The 16,699-nt window shown below is 39.6% G+C and overlaps 2 protein-coding genes across 4 annotated transcripts; both read left to right on the forward strand.

Moving 5' to 3' along the window:
* Positions 1-907: 907 nt before the first annotated feature.
* On the forward strand, positions 908-12,882 carry lztr1 (leucine-zipper-like transcription regulator 1). Of its 3 annotated transcripts, none has more exons than XM_037778287.1 (20): positions 908-1,262; positions 3,077-3,275; positions 3,385-3,447; positions 4,418-4,474; positions 4,576-4,655; positions 4,761-4,869; positions 5,334-5,417; positions 5,495-5,552; positions 5,660-5,799; positions 5,897-6,098; positions 6,220-6,330; positions 6,530-6,622; positions 6,746-6,841; positions 8,292-8,466; positions 8,582-8,751; positions 8,936-9,219; positions 9,742-9,891; positions 11,263-11,368; positions 11,470-11,550; positions 11,998-12,882. In XM_037778287.1, exons 2-20 carry the CDS (start codon positions 3,124-3,126, stop codon positions 12,112-12,114), a joined length of 2,328 nt encoding a protein of 775 aa, XP_037634215.1. In that variant the 5' UTR covers positions 908-1,262; positions 3,077-3,123; the 3' UTR covers positions 12,115-12,882. The 3 variants fall into 3 exon arrangements, with proteins under 3 accessions (XP_037634215.1, XP_037634216.1, XP_037634217.1); XM_037778288.1 differs by having other exon boundaries at positions 8,295-8,466; XM_037778289.1 differs by lacking the exon at positions 908-1,262 and having other exon boundaries at positions 3,155-3,294.
* Positions 12,883-14,392: 1,510 nt separating this feature from the next.
* si:dkey-98f17.3 (uncharacterized protein LOC793143 homolog) lies at positions 14,393-15,453 on the forward strand. Its single transcript, XM_037778847.1, has one exon. The coding sequence runs from the start codon at positions 14,642-14,644 to the stop codon at positions 15,296-15,298; it is 657 nt and encodes a 218-aa protein (XP_037634775.1). The 5' UTR covers positions 14,393-14,641; the 3' UTR covers positions 15,299-15,453.
* The last annotated feature ends 1,246 nt before the right edge of the window (positions 15,454-16,699 follow it).

Genomic DNA, 16,699 nt, shown 5'->3' on the forward strand with positions numbered 1-16,699 from the left:
TCATCACATTGCTCAAATGTTTTGCGGCTCCAGACAGATTTTTTTCTTATTTTTTTTGCCTAAAATGGCTCTTTTGATAGCAAAGGTTGCTGACCCCTGGTCTAGTGGGTGTCTAGTGGGCAAGCTTATTAGACAAGGAGAAACCCATGACCCCACAATTATCTTTATTAACGTTTATAACTGCTGACCTCGTGGCGTATTGGGAATTTCTTAACTTTATTACCCTTCATTAATGCTTTACTGTCACTGTAAGGCTTAAAACTGTTATGCTCACAGTATAAAGTAAACAGTATAGCCAGTGGCGGCTGGTGGACATTTTTCTAGGTAGAGCTGTGCCACATCCAATCAATTTCAGCAAACATCCCGGTATGATTTAATGCAAAAAAGTGAAAGTATCAAAAACACATTACTACTTTTCAGTTAAATAATTATTATAGTTATTCATTATTAAAATAACAAACAATTATTTTATTCCAGCAGGAGCAGTAAAGAATGCTTAGAAAAACACAACAGTATAAAATGTACTCAGTGGTGGAAAGTAACTAAGTACATTTACTCAAGTACTGTACTTAAGTACAATTTTGAGGCACTTGTACTTTACTTGAGTATTTCCATGTTCTGATACTCCACTACATCTCAGAGGGAAATATTGTACTTTTTACTCCACTACATTGATTTAATAACTTTACAGATTCAGATTATTAATACAAAATATAATCAACGACTAAATGATGTATTATTATAGATTTAACTACCCTGCAGTATATAAAGTCATTACAATGTCCAGTCCTACTATACTCCTACTAAAGTCCTACTAAACTATACTGAGTGTAGTATATATAAGCAGGCTACAGACTGTGAGGGTTAAATGTGCTTGTTGTTTTTTACATGACAGGACGTGACGTCATCACTAGCCTCTCTCTGGGGGCGTGGTCTGAGCCTCTTTAACTGACAGCAGCTCTCCTCTTGTTTAGCTACTTCAACGTTAGTTAGCTTTAGCGCCTTGTTGACAGCTTCTTCTCTTCGTAGCTGGAGTATTGAACCGGATAAAGCAGTAGTGTAGAGTAACTAGCTATTAACGTTAACTTTCCATTCGTTGTAACTGTTAGCTTGTTTAGCAGCTTAGCACAAAGCTAGCTAGCTAGCCAGAGCTAACTAGCTATGCAGCTAATGTTAGTGTGTAGCATCGGGAGTAGCTAGCTGACTGTTAGCCGGAAGACCTTAATGCTCTAAATAAAGCGGACTTCAGTGCATCTAAGAAGGTAATACCAGAGACACACACCACAAAGCTCACATTAGCTCTCACTCTCTGTAGCACTGACTCTTAATACTACTTTTTACATTCTCATGTGCAATATTACTGTTCATTGTGTGCAATATTACTGTTCATTGTGTGCAATATTAGTATCCAACATGTGCAATATTACTGTTCATTGTGTGCAATATTAGTATCCAACATGTGCAATATTACTGTTCATTGTGTGCAATATTAGTGTCCAACATGTGCAATATTACTGTTCACTGTGTGCAATATTAGTGTCCAACATGTGCAATATTAGTGTCCAACATGTGCAATATTACTCTTCATTGTGTGCAATATTAGTGTCCAATATGTGCAATATTAGTGTCCAACATGTGCAATATTAGTATCCAACATGTGCAATATTAGTGTCCAATATGTGCAATATTAGTATCCAACATGTGCAATATTAGTGTCCAACATGTGCAATATTAGTGTCCAACATGTGCAATATTAGTATCCAACATGTGCAATATTAGAATCCAACATGTGCAATATTAGTGTCCAACATGTGCAATATTAGTGTCCAACATGTGCAATATTAGTATCCAACATGTGCAATATTAGTGTCCAACATGTGCAATATTAGTGTCCAACATGTGCAATATTACTGTTCATTGTGTGCAATATTAGTGTCCAACATGTGCAATATTACTGTTCATTGTGTGCAATATTAGTGTCCAACATGTGCAATATTAGTGTCCAACATGTGCAATATTACTGTTCATTGTGTGCAATATTAGTGTCCAACATGTGCAATATTACTGTTCATTGTGTGCAATATTAGTGTCCAACATGTGCAATATTAGTGTCCAACATGTGCAATATTACTCTTCATTGTGTGCAATATTAGTGTCCAATATGTGCAATATTAGTGTCCAACATGTGCAATATTAGTATCCAACATGTGCAATATTAGTGTCCAATATGTGCAATATTAGTATCCAACATGTGCAATATTAGTGTCCAACATGTGCAATATTAGTGTCCAACATGTGCAATATTAGTGTCCAACATGTGCAATATTAGTGTCCAACATGTGCAATATTAGTGTCCAACATGTGCAATATTAGTATCCAACATGTGCAATATTAGTGTCCAACATGTGCAATATTACTGTTCATTGTGTGCAATATTAGTGTCCAATATGTGCAATATTAGTGTCCAACATGTGCAATATTACTGTTCATTGTGTGCAATATTAGTGTCCAACATGTGCAATATTACTGTTCATTGTGTGCAATATTAGTGTCCAACATGTGCAATATTACTCTTCATTGTGTGCAATATTAATGTCTAACATGAGCAATATTATTTATTTTTGTTAGCTTACTTTACCTTTTTTATTTTACTTATCTTATTTACTCATTTTACTAAATGTATCTTACTTAATTGTTATTCTATTAGGCACTGGTGCTCGAAATAGTACTTTTTTAATTTTACTTATCTTATTTACTAATTTTACTAAATGTATCTTACTTAATTGTTATTCTTTTAGACACTTGTGCTAGAAATAGTACTTTTTTTATTTTACTTATCTTATCTTATTTACTCATTTTACTAAATGTATCTTACTTAATTGTTATTCTTTTAGGCACTGGTGCTAGAAATAGTACTTTTTTATTCTTTACACTTGTATTTTATACACTTAAACTTGGTGTTATTTTGTTGTATTTTTGAGCAATCTCTGGCACAAGAATTTCCTTCGGGATTAATAAACTTATATCTTATTTTAGCTTATCTTAACGATGGCGTTAACTGTGCATGTTCCTGCAGATGAGTGGCCCTGAGAAGTGATTCAGCTGGATGAGTTAGCAACGACGATGTCCTTTAAATCAACCAAAGTGGCTCCCAGTGTTGATTTCGACCACAGTTGCTCCGACAGCGTGGAATATCTGACGCTCAACTTTGGCCCATTTGAGACTGTTCATCGCTGGAGAAGACTCCCTCCGTGTGATGAGTTTGTTGGTGCAAGGTAACATGTTGACAGATGAGTAGGTGCAGCTTTCTCTGACTTTCAGCCGGCTTAATCTGCACATTTTCAGCCTTTTTATTCACCCTGAACTTCGTTTGCTTTTATTTAGGCGCAGCAAGCACACAGTTGTGGCATACAGGGATGCCATTTACGTGTTTGGGGGAGACAATGGGTGAGTTTAAATTTGTTTATTTTTGTTTATTTGTTTATTTATTTTGCACAATTTAAGACTATACAACATACCAAAAAAAATAAATGAATGATATACACAGCAGGAAGAGGCAAAAAAAAACACTGGGCTTATCTGAAGCCTCCACCTATAGAGACAAGACTAATATAAATAAATAATATGACTACATAATAGTGATAACAAACAATTAGGACAAGATATATATAATAACAATAACAATACAGTAAATATATAAAAAAAGTCGTGTGTGTGTGTGTGTGTGTGTGTGTGTGTGTGTGTGTGTGTGTGTGTGTGTGTGTGTGTGTGTGTGTGTGTGTGTGTGTGTGTGTGTGTGTGTGTGTGTGTGTGTTGCCTGGAAGTGTATGGTCAGTGTTTGTGAAGAGGATATTGATTTAAATATCTATAAATACTTCTGGGTAATCGTAACAAAACAACATTGTGAGTGGGAAAACAAAACAAACATAAAAACAGATACATGGACAACACGGGTAAAAGCAATTACAAAACCGCAATTAAATGACCCTTTAAGCGACTTTTGAAACATTTGATGAACAGTTTATTGATAGATGTGAAAAGCCACTCCATCATTTGGTTCCCCTAAATCTTATCGAAAATTGACCTCTACTAGTGAGGAATTTAAGAAGATGAAGATCTAGAGACTGACGGGTTGAGTAAGAATGGACCTGTGAATTTTTTTAAAAAATAGGTCTTGAACTGCTCTGGAATATTCCCACCAGAAAGTATCTTATAAATAAAAACACATATTTGAGAAATATTGATATCATAAATAGTGAGAATCTGGAGTTCCTTAAATAGAGGAGCAGAGGAGATGTGTGACTCTGATCGAGTTGCAATCCTCACAAAATGTAGCATTGGGCAGTGACTGGCATTTTTCCTTTATATTAATGTCCACTTCATCACATGCATTTACATTTTGTGTGTCACCTAATAGAAAGAACATGCTGAACGATTTGCTCCGTTTTGATGTGAAGGACTGCTCATGGTGTCGGTAAGATTGCAGCAATGCACTATACCACCTTAAAATAGCAATTAAAACAATGACCGACTGTGAAATATGATTTATTTCCTTTTGTATGATATTCACTACAGAGCCTTCACCACTGGAACTCCACCTGCTCCCAGATATCACCACTCAGCTGTTGTTTATGGCAGCAGCATGTTTGTTTTTGGTAACTTTTTTAAGCTTATGTTCCTCATGATCCCATGTCATTCATTCTACCCATTTTAAACGCAGGTGATATTGATGCTATAATGCTTGACTTCATATTTTTCAGGGGGCTACACTGGAGACATCTACTCAAACTCAAACCTGAAAAACAAAAATGACCTTTTTGAGTACAAGTTTGCAACAGGGCAGTGGACTGAATGGAAAGTGGAGGGGAGGTAATGTGTTTTTAAACATGTTTCTAGGCTAGATTTCTATATCATATTTTTCACTGCCAGTTTGTGGCTGATTATTTGAGCTTTTTTCTAAAACAAATCTGGAATTTATTGGTGTTTATTTGGGATTTTGTTGAGTTTCATTCAAGGGTACATAACCGGCAGTGCATTTTGTGTTTTTTCTCCCCATGACACTGTTTTACCATTTCGATAATTGAAGCATTATTGTGAACTTTCCTCATTGCAAGATGGCCATTTGAACTTAAAATTACAGGGAGTAGTGTTGTTTTACACCTGGAAACACAGCTATTTTGGGATGCATGATGGGGGCACAAAATCTATGTGGAAATCGGTTTAAACCATCTTGTTCCTTTTCAAAACCTTGGGTATGTCTGCTGTGAATCTGTAAAAAACAAAAGCTCATTGAATTTCAGAATCAGCCCTACTGTCCTTTGTCTCTGTTTCAGCTTGCCAGTGGCTCGATCTGCACATGGGGCCACGGTCCATAATGATAAACTGTGGATATTTGCTGGCTATGATGGGAATGCCAGGTATGTTTTTTGCTTTTGTCACAATTGACACATTGTTTTTTGTATGTAATATTGACAGATATTTCCCCCTTGTGCAGGCTGAATGACATGTGGACCGTCAATCTGCAAGATCGAGAACATGCGTGTTGGGAGGAGGCCAGTATAATAAATTTCAATATACAATAACCAGAAGAACATTGAGAGTACAACGCTCACCAACACTGTACTGTATGTGTTAACGTCTCTCCCTTTGTGTCCATCAGATCGATCAGAGTGGTGAGATTCCTCCATCTTGCTGCAACTTCCCTGTAGCCGTATGCAGGGACAAAATGTTTGTGTTTTCTGGTCAGAGTGGCGCCAAGATCACCAACAACCTCTTCCAGTTTGAGTTCAAGGGCCAAATGTGAGTACACCCTTTGCTTGTGCCTATGACTTACCTCAGTCACTCATCCTGTAGTTTCCAGTGTTACATGGGACTTATCATTACTCCATCTTCTCAGGTGGACACGCATCCCGACCGAACACTTACTGCGGGGCTCCCCTCCACCTCCCCAGAGACGTTATGGCCACACTATGGTTGCCTTTGACCGCCACCTGTATGTATTTGGGGGTGCGGCTGACAACACTCTGCCCAATGAACTGCACTGCTACGATGTGGACTCTCAGAGTTGGGAGGTGATCCATCCCAGCATGGATAGTGAGGTATGACCCAAATGGATTTACAAAGAACTGTGTCAATAGACGATGGAAGTGGTTGAATGATATCATCAATACTGTATGTGACAGGCTGAATTATTACTTTCACTTTCCCTTCCCCCCTCAGATGCCCAGTGGGAGACTCTTCCACGCTGCTGCTGTGATTCAAGATGCCATGTACATCTTTGGAGGAACTGTGGACAACAATGTGCGCAGTGGGGAGATGTACAGATTCCAGGTTAGTATCAACAATTTCATTGTTGAAGAATACAAGCACTTGCTCTAAATATTTCTGCATCATTTTGACACCCGGTCAAAAGCCTTTCCTGTCTAAAGAAAAGATTATGGACTTGGTATACTTGAACTGTCAAGCTTGTTTGGAGAGTAGCTTTAATAGTGATGTACCTCTTGAAAATATTACTTTTTTCTTCTTGCAGTTCTCCTGCTACCCAAAGTGCACTCTCCATGAGGACTACGGCAAATTGTTTGAGAATCGTCAGTTCTGTGATGTGACGTTTATTCTGGGCGAGGTGGGTTTGTGATACTGGGAGGATAAGCCTCTAAACTGCTGAATAAAATTACAAGGTGACATTCACGTTATCCTACTAAGATGATTTTTAAGTCTGTTTGACTCATTGTTGTGTTGTTCACAGAGGGAGGACAGAGTCTTGGGGCATATTGCCATAGTGACGGCAAGATGTCAGTGGCTGCGGAAGAAAATCCTGCAGGCTTGGGATAGGCAGCGACAGGTCAGAGCCACGCAGCAAGTATACTTCATTTCCTCTCAGACAAGGGAAGACTATTGATGTTGACAGAAGATATTCATACACATGAAACATTTTATTAGAAAAATCAGAGGCATGTGTAGTTCATTTCACTCGACTATCACTCAGACTGGAAGATCAGGAAAACAGAAATACAAACAATGTCCTGAAATGAAGATTATCACATTCCCAGATGATCTCTACTGTGATATCACAATACTGGTATTATATTGACACAACTCCTGTGTCATCATTCAGATGTCAAATAGCCATAAACTGACATAAAGTTGAACTGGCAGAAAACAGAAGAGTTCAGTCCAAATGAGCTGGTCCAGTTAAGGAAGGATGCACCTCTTCCCCACTATCACATTTCACAATATTATTGCCAGATTGATTGTTTGTTCCACCACTATTGAACAGGCTCATGAGGGGAAAACAAGGCCTTATTTTCAGTATCCGTTCCACAACCACATTTATAGAAAATTAACCGACTCACTGCTGACTTTATGTACACATTGAAGCTGCAAACAGAATATGAAACAACTGACATAATGAGCCCCTGACATGTGGGTTAATGAGTGAGGTTTAACCAATGACTTTATCACAATCACTTTTACTGCAAAGTGACATAATTTGTTAACCTGATCCGCCAGATGGTTTGTTACACAGAACCATCTGAGAAGTAGTCATTGGAAACTGAAAAGGGCAGGCACTTTCAAAAAATAATTGGCAGGTGATTGGTTGAACCATCTGTCGATCAAACTCTTGCTGTAGCCAGTCGGGAGAAGAGCGGAAACATCTTTTCCATCGAGAAAAGCCTTCAGTGGCGTTCTTTGCTCTTCTTTCAATGAAGAAATACTCTCCAGCTCTGATATAACCGATGCTCTTCAGGAGCCGCCATTGTTGTTTAGCACGAACAGTCGACCTCTCGGTGTCGCCTTACACAAACCTAAGCCACGCCTGTAGCTGCCATTAGCTCCTCACAGGACACTGATTGGTCCGTGCTCTGGCTTGCCAGACACAAACGCGTTACTTGAAGCCTGACGAGATGGATTTTTGTGTGATATGTGATCCTGCAATTCTCGCGTGATCTTGTGACTTCGCAAGAATCCAGTGGCTGTGCAAGGTAAATAATTTGTGGCACTCAGTATATACTGTATATCGACACACAAAGTACACGCACAACAGGGTCTTACAATGCAGAATAGATCACCATTAGCTAAATCAGAATTTGTGCATTAAAACTGGAAAAGGCTTTTGCCTATAACTATTTTTATCCTCAGTTACCATGAAATTCAGTTAAGTTTAAGTTTTCTGTACAGAAAAAGCTGTTTTTTATGGAGCATTTTATACAGTTTTAACAGTAAGAGGTCACTGCTATAGAGGAAGAGCTGGAATGTTAAAGTGTTGCGTAATCTGCTGTCTTTGTGTGCAGAAGACTAAACAGGACAGCAGCGAGGAAAGTGACGATGGGGCAGCTGGAGGCCCGAGGGATATCCAAGTAGGTAACAAGCCGATGCTAGAGGTGTCCATCAGGGAAGCGGAGTCCCAGCCTTTTGAAGTCTTAATGCAGTTCCTCTATACGGACAAGATCCAGTACCCACGCAGAGGTACATCTCTCCTCATCATTGCCCTGTTTATCAGTCTTTATATTGTAACTGCAGTAATCCCCAAGAGAGACAAGTAAAAACTGATAATTCATCCTTTTTTTGCTTATCTCAAAAGGTCATGTCCAGGATGTTCTTCTAATTATGGATGTATACAAACTGGCCCTTAGTTTTAAGCTTTCCCGCCTCGAACAGCTGTGTGTGCAGTACATTGAGGCATCTGTCGACCTGCAGAATGTTCTCAGTGTTTGTGAAAATGCCAACAAGCTGCAACTGGACCAGCTCAAGGTACGTCTGGATAACTGTTGAAGACTAACTTAACACCAGCTGCATATGTAATGTTTACTGCCCCCCGGTGGTTGAAGTTCAGGGTGTTTTCAGTACAATACGTGTTATACTATCAATCAGAAGAGGTCAGTAAAATAATCATCTACTTGTTACATTCATTTTAACAAATGATTTCTTCCTCCAGGAACATTGCCTTAATTTTGTGGTGAAGGAGTCTCACTTCAACCAGGTGATCATGACGAAGGAGTTTGAACGTCTGTCCACCCCACTGATTGTGGAGATTGTGAGACGAAAGCAGCAGCCTCCTCTCAGGTTGTACTCAGATCAGCCTGTGGACATCGGGACCTCCCTGGTCCAGGACATGAAAGCTTACCTGGAGGGGGGCGGCCTAGAGTTCTGTGACATTGTCCTGCTGTTAGACGGACAACCACGACCTGCACATCAAGCCATACTGGCAGCCCGATCCAGGTAGGGACAACACATGTTTCATGATCTGCTTTGTGCACATGCAGCAGCTAGAGCCAGTTATCAGATCCCTGACTTGTACATTTTTGAGTAAGGATGCTAAGCTACAATGTTTTGTTCTACAATTGAATGTGCTTCATTTGCTTTAAGCTGCCCCTTAATGTCAAAAGAGAAAACAATTCAGAAATTTTAAAATGTGTTAGTCCTTTGCTGTCCGTTGTGTTTGTGTTGTGATCCGAGGTTTAATAATAATTTCATTATTTTATAAAAATGATGCATATTTTACTCTATACTTAAATTTATACTTCAGAACAAATTTATGTTTTTTTTGGTTGTAAAGAAGAAGAAGTAGAAGATTAGACGTTAACCAGTGACCAGCAAGAAATGCATTTTGCATCATGTGCAAACGTTTTAGTGACGTGACGGGCCTCATATTTTCTTATCATTGTACTTGGAGACATCGTGGTGCATTTCAGCTCAGTGATTTGTGTGACACTTTTTAAGGTTAATATTTTTACTCCTCAGTTACTTTGAAGCGATGTTCCGCTCCTTCATGCCCGTGGACGGTCAGGTTAATATTTCCATCGGTGAGATGGTTCCCAGTAAGCAGGCCTTTGAGTCCATGCTGCGTTATATCTACTACGGCGACGTCAACATGCCTCCAGAGGATTCCCTGTATCCTTCTCAAATTCACACTGCTTTATATTCATTCACAAGATTAAGTCTGTCCCAGGCAGGTCTCTTGATTCTTAATTTATTGTGGCAGAAAGGTATTTACTTTTATTTCAACAGAGAAGTTGGGGAGCTTTGTACAGTCAATTTCAGTAAATATATTTTACGTCTTTTTTTTTATGCCAGTCATATTTACACACACATGCCACATGATGTCAGAGTTGGATGCAAGCAAGTGTTGGACTACAGCAAAGCTTAACATCGGGGTGCTCTATGTCCACACTGACTCTGTTAAATATGCACTTCTGTTACGTCAAACCGCCTACCCATCAGCCGTGTGCTCGAGATCAGACTGGAGACGTAGCCACTTAAAAGATAGGTGAGTAGCCTACTTGCTAACTTCCTACGTTTGTACTTTTTAAACAGAAAACACCCATTTTATATTGTGATATTTACTGGAAATAACAATATAGCCAACAGCAAGTAGGTTGCTAGTAGCAATTTTCAGCTCCCTGAAAATTGCTCTACCTCTAGCCAGCTGTGTAACGTCACAGTCAGTCACATACAGTCAGTCACATACGCTCACAACTTGTCATCGGTGTGGAAGTTTTTATTTAAATGTCATTAGGTGTTTAGTTGTTGTATAGACATGTTGCACCTGTTTTCTTCTGAAATATGTTAGATAAAGTGGGATATACTGCAATTCATTTTCAGTTGGGTTTTATTTGTCCACTAACCTGGATCACTTTTATTTTAGGATTTGTTTGAGTGAGAGACGATACTGTAACTTGGTGCAGTTTTGTAGAAAATGTAAGTTATTTTAATAGTCAATGATTAATTATGAAAATACAATTGAATTCCAATTTTTCATGAAAGAAAAGTTACAAAAATGTTTGTATGCTGTCAGTTATAGTTCTTAGAAATAATCTGAATCAGCAAAAATCAGAATTGGCAGCTCCGACTTTCAAAAAATCGGAAATTTGAATCGGCCAAGGAAATTGCAATTGTTGCATCTCTAGAAAAAAAACAATGTTATTGGGATCCAAAAAAACGCTACAGTCAGCCTCTAGTGGTCATTATTGGAACTGCACTTGTGTATTGGACTTTTTTTTTTTATCAGCCATTGTGGTCACTGCCTACACAAAATACAATACAAGGTACAAAATATAACTTCTTTTAATTCTTTCATTAGCATCATAATTGTCTTTTGCTGTGTTTATGTCCAGTGTTAAAGCTGCCTTTGTGTTGCATATAATGAGCAAATACTCTACTGTGTAATTCACATTAAGGTTCTGTGCAAAGTCAAAACTTTTTCACTGGAATAAAGCACACAGAGAGAGACGTTTTTTCACTTCCTTAACCTGTGATGTTCAGCTATCTGTTTGCTGCACCATATTACTACGGGTTTTCAAACAACAGGCTACAGGCTTACTGCAAGCAGAATCTGGAGATGAACGTCACGGTGGAGAATGTCTTGCAGGTATTTATGTTTTCCCCCAGAAGGGGAGCAGTGACCTAATTTTACAATGTTCCATACTTGAAGACGTTTTCTTTCTTTCTTCTTCTCCCTCAACCCTTCAGATTCTGGAGGCAGCTGATAAGACCCAGGCTCTGGACATGAAGAAGCACTGCCTGCACATTATTGTCCACCAGTTCATTAAGGTGGGTGGGCTTGTATCCGGAGCTCTGGGGTTTTGCTGCCCACTCACTGCAGCTGAGCTAACCCTGTAGGCTCGTCTTCTTTGCGGGAGACTGACACCTTTTGGCCTCCTAGTGGATCACTCTCCGTCTTCTACGTAGAGAGGAGACTGTTTACAGCCCGGCCGGCTGTACAAGCACCTCCTCACATAGCGATGAGGGTCATAGTGCCACTCTGATTATTGTTTGTTTGTATTGTTTGTTCATAGAAACAGCGAAGAACTCAATTCTCACCCTGCTTCACTGCAGTGTCGGTTCTGTTGTTGATGTTTCTGCTTCTTTCTGTTTATCTTAATTTTTTTTCGTGCATGAGCAATCAGGTTCTGCTTATTCCTCATTTTAATCTGTTTGACTCATTGTCTTAAGTTAAGGCTCATTTCTTTCATTTTTTGCTCTCCTCCCCTCCCAAAGGTGTCCAAGCTCCCCAACCTGCGGTCTCTCAGCCAGCTGCTGCTGTTGGACATCATTGAGTCTCTAGCTACACACATATCAGACAAACAATGTGCTGAGATGGGCTCCGACATTTAGGATGACGCCGAGAGCTGGGCTCTTTTCTCCTCTCACAGAAGCCATACATCTCTGCTCCACCTACTTCTAGTCATTCCCTCAGCCCCCAACGCGCAGTACTTTTCTTTATGTTGGCCCTCGCATGTCCTGACCCACATTTTATCCACGCCTTATAAAGTTGTTCTTACTCTGCATTTCAATGAGGTGAGAAATCAGTGAAGAAACCAGATTCTAGCTCAGTTACAATTTTTTAAATGGTCTAAAAACTCCCTTTTTATGTTTAGTTTGTCGTTTATTTATTTTCATTACAGAAGAAAACGTTGCAAGGTTTTATTCTGCTCAGTATTGCTGCTGCATTTTTTTAATAGACATGCAGAGGACTGTAATATTGTGACACTATAGAAAGGTTCAAGTGTTGCCCTTCTAAGTAATCTAAATGCTTGATCAAAGTATACTATTAAATGGATTATTCATCTATAGATCTGTATTCATCATGTGTATTATTCTCAGCTCTGACTCAGTTAACAAGCCAGGATTAAATGTAAGGAATCAAAATCATTGTATGAAAATAAATAGAATGTATGTCTGTCTGAAAGCTATTTGTTTTATTTAATGTTCTTGTCATTGGCACACATCTTTGTAATACTAATCACCTCTTACCATTACTAACAGATGAGCTATCCATAAAATATAGCAATGTGTATTTAGTGACATCAGTATGCTGTTATTAAATATTCACCCACATGGGTTTCATGTATTTAAAGCCTTAATAAATCTTATAGAAAATGAGTCGTGTTGTACTGAGTCTCTGTGGCCCCCTGTCCTCTGACCTCTTGTGAAATGCAGAGCCAGTGGAGGCTGAACTCACTTGATTACCACTCAAAAGTCTCATTTTCTTAGAGCTTCCAATATGCCTCTTTTACTGTCTGTTAAGAGTAAAATTATGTAATTCAAGTTTTTACACACCAACCATCCTTTGGCAGCTATCAATAAACAGTAAAATGTGCCAAGAGTTGGGTGAACTTTCCCAGAGAAGCCCGGTATTCATAATAAATGATGTCCTGCAGTGGGTATCAGACTTTGTTGTCATAAATCTACTGGACCCTCTGACCTGTTTTACCTTTAAGTTGCCTTTAAATCCTACGCTCACCCAAACAAACAGCAGATACTTAGAAAACTATGTTGTATGTTCTTAGGCTAAACTACAGTACTGTTGCTGGCCCCACTGGGTTGATAGGCAGTTTCATCTAAATGCTCTGGTCCGCTCAGTACTCCAGCTGTTTTGTTATTTATGATAGCTTGGATTAAAACCAGATATCTCAAAGTAAGCAATTTACTGATATACGTTTTAAAATCAATACAGTTTCTTACAAAAGTCTCACAAAGGAGTAAATCTGAAATTCTTACACAGACCTTCACCTTAAACCAAAGCCATTGTAACCCACACACACTATGTGAAAAAGATGAAGGTTAATCCTTGACCTTTCATGAAATTAGCCACGTCCTTCAGGGGTTTCAGCTTCCACAGATCTATGGATGATAAGGCCAGACAATGCTCCTTGGTTTGAGAAGGTGAATTCCTGCATGCAAGGTTTTGCACTTGCAGAGATTTGGTTTACTCTTAATTTAGCTAAATTAAAATTTAATAAGTTAATTTGATTGAATGAATTGCAACTTGTTTTATACTTGTCGTTTTACAGTAGTCAAGACAGTCAGGCCAACCCTAAACATGCCAACTACATTAAGTATGACTGGAATAAAATAGGCAGATTGTAAGAAAATGTTTTTTGACCGTTTTTCTTTAAGTTATTTAGTAAATTTTGCCCATGGGATTGGGGTAAAAAAGGTTGACCTAATTGCATAGACAGTAGATTGGATTTTCCGTTAGCTGCCAGTTGTATCTGTGAAGACCCTCAGTGGAATTCACAAAGTGTTGGACTCTTTTGGACTCTGTTGTAAGTACCGTTGCAGTGAGCACAAAGTGCTATTCATAGTCCAGATACTTGAGACACTTGGCAAATTGAAAGCTCCTCCTTGGATTTCCTTAAAGTGTAAATGTCTTTAACTAAAATAATGCCCAAGTCTCATCAATGACATCAGTAAAACAACTCATCTCTAAAATAATTACAACTTTAAAAGATGGACTGAATTTTACAGAAACAGGCCTATAATGCAGCAGCTTTTATTTCTTCTTCTTCTTCTTGTGTGTACCTCCCATGCTCAGCTTGCTCATGTTTCATTCATTTAAGTCCACTTGCGCGCACACAGCCCAGAATCCCACTGGACATATTTGGTTTCATCTAAAAACAGAGTTCATTGTTCACTGTGAAGATATTGAACACTGAATCAAAACAATACGTCTGTTGTCATGCCATGGTCCAGGATTATCTCCCACTTATCAGGTGCATTTTATTAAGCAGGCTGAATAAGTGGGCCGGCCCGGTCGGTCTTGCTACCTCAGCAGGTGGGACGGGCCACAGAGCCACTCTGGATCTCCCAACCTCTTACCTGCACACTTGAGCCGGAATCACCGCACAGAGTGCAGAAGATGGTTTTTCTAACAACTAAAGTGATGCAAAGGACTGCTTTCTTTGTGACGTTTGGGGGTTTGGTCACTTCTCTGATCACCGCCTTCCTTCCATTCTGGAAGACGATGAACTCTGACCTGAACGAAGTGGAGAACTGGTTCTCTGGGCTGTGGCACACCTGCCTCTACACCGAGGAGGTGGGGATTCAGTGCAAGGCCTATGATTCCATCATGGGGCTGCCGATGGATCTGCAGATCTCCAGGGTGCTCATGTCTGTGTCTATAGGCACTGGAGGTTTAGCTCTGCTGGCGACCTTCCCAGGAATGGAGGGGGTCGGGATGTGCGTGGGGCAACCGGGTCTGAAGAGGCAGCTCCTCATCCTCGGCGGGGTGCTGTCCTGGGTGTCAGGGCTCACCACTCTGGCTCCCATCTCTCTTGTCGCTTACACAACTACGGTGGACTTCTGGAACGAGGGCTTACCTGATGTGATGCCCCGCTGGGAGTACGGAGAGGCGATGTTCTCTGGGTGGTTTGGAGGTTTGACTCTGGTCATCGGAGGGACTCTCTTCTTTGTAGCTGTGTGCATGGGGGACTACGACCAGAGGCCACCAAGTGTGCCAAACAGCCCGCAGGCGAAGCACAGGACAAAGCACTACCTGAAGACAGAGGTTTTATAGATGTCTTATTGTCAAATGTGCACATTCATACACTTCATATGGAGACCTGTCAGCTTGTGGAGTGATGACGTAATTAAATACTTCAGCAGCTCTATTTGTGTGATAATGACGAGAATAACATTTCTGACTGAAGTAACATGAAAGCTACATGTGTTTTATTTGTTAGTTTCTAAGTCAATTGTACACATTTAAACCGTAATCTGTTTCTGGTTCATCAAGTTTTTACAAACTATTAAAGTAATGCAACATAATAAGCAACTGCAGTTCATCTTAGTCCTTTAAAGTCTACAGATTCTGGAGAAACAGGCTTTATTTGCCAGTAAACATGCACCTGGTGCACATCAAACTTTTCTTTACATATGAATGAATAATAATAACTCAAAAATAACTTCTTGATATTTAGTTAAATCTAGCGAGTCTTTGGCTTTACTATCTACTTTATTATTTACTATTTACTTTGGTGCAATATTAATGTATTTCAGAGTATTCAACTCTGATTATGAGGACACCGACTCCCAAATTGATTGACTAGTCTGACACTAGATAAAACAAAGTTACTACTGTTTTCTGATGCTTTGAAAAGTCTGTGGTCCTTCAGTAATGCTTGAAAAACAGATGAGAAACAGAAAATACAGTTTTTCACATATATAACTATTTTATAGGAACCCTAATCATCTGAACATGCATGAAAATGTCCAACATTTGTGGTGCACAGGGTCTCTCAGTGAATAGTATAACAGGAGTTGCATTCCAGTGCTGCAGCTCCTCTGTGTTGAATTTCGTTTGGTGGAGGGGGGACTTGGCACCACCAGCTCCCTTGATACACTACTTGGCTCTGGTATACTGCTGTACATTGTGATGACTATAGGTGATTTGGACATGTTTTGTCTGTTTTTCAGACGTCACAACAAATCAGGAAAGGGTACAGAATAAATTACTGTGATCAGTTTGTATCATATGAAGCTGTGTGACTAGAGGTTGTGTTTAACATGCCCAATTGCTTAACCGACACTAGATCTAATTAACAGTGAAGTTGAGTCTTATAACAGCTGGCATTAATGTTTTTCAGCCTGCAATAACTTAATATTTTAGCCTATGAACGATTCATGCCACGTCTCTCGCCTCTCTTAATCTGGGTTTTTGGATGCTGCAGTTCTCTCCGGCTCTTGCAGAAGAGGGTTCCCCTGTAATTCAATTAAACTGAGTGATATAGGTTATGCCTCCCTGTGAGACCCTGATCAGCAGTGGCGGACTCAGGCTGTCTGAGGGGCAGGGCCGAAAAACATTAAAAGAGGGCACCAGTGCGCAGAAAGTCTTCTAGCATGTAGGGCAGCCTGTAATGCACTGCATCGCATCCTCTCAATTTTAAGGGCAATCTAGCGGGAACATCATCATGTTTTT

The sequence above is a fragment of the Sebastes umbrosus genome, chromosome 8 (assembly GCF_015220745.1).
Source record: "Sebastes umbrosus isolate fSebUmb1 chromosome 8, fSebUmb1.pri, whole genome shotgun sequence".
NCBI classification, from domain to species: domain Eukaryota; kingdom Metazoa; phylum Chordata; class Actinopteri; order Perciformes; family Sebastidae; genus Sebastes; species Sebastes umbrosus.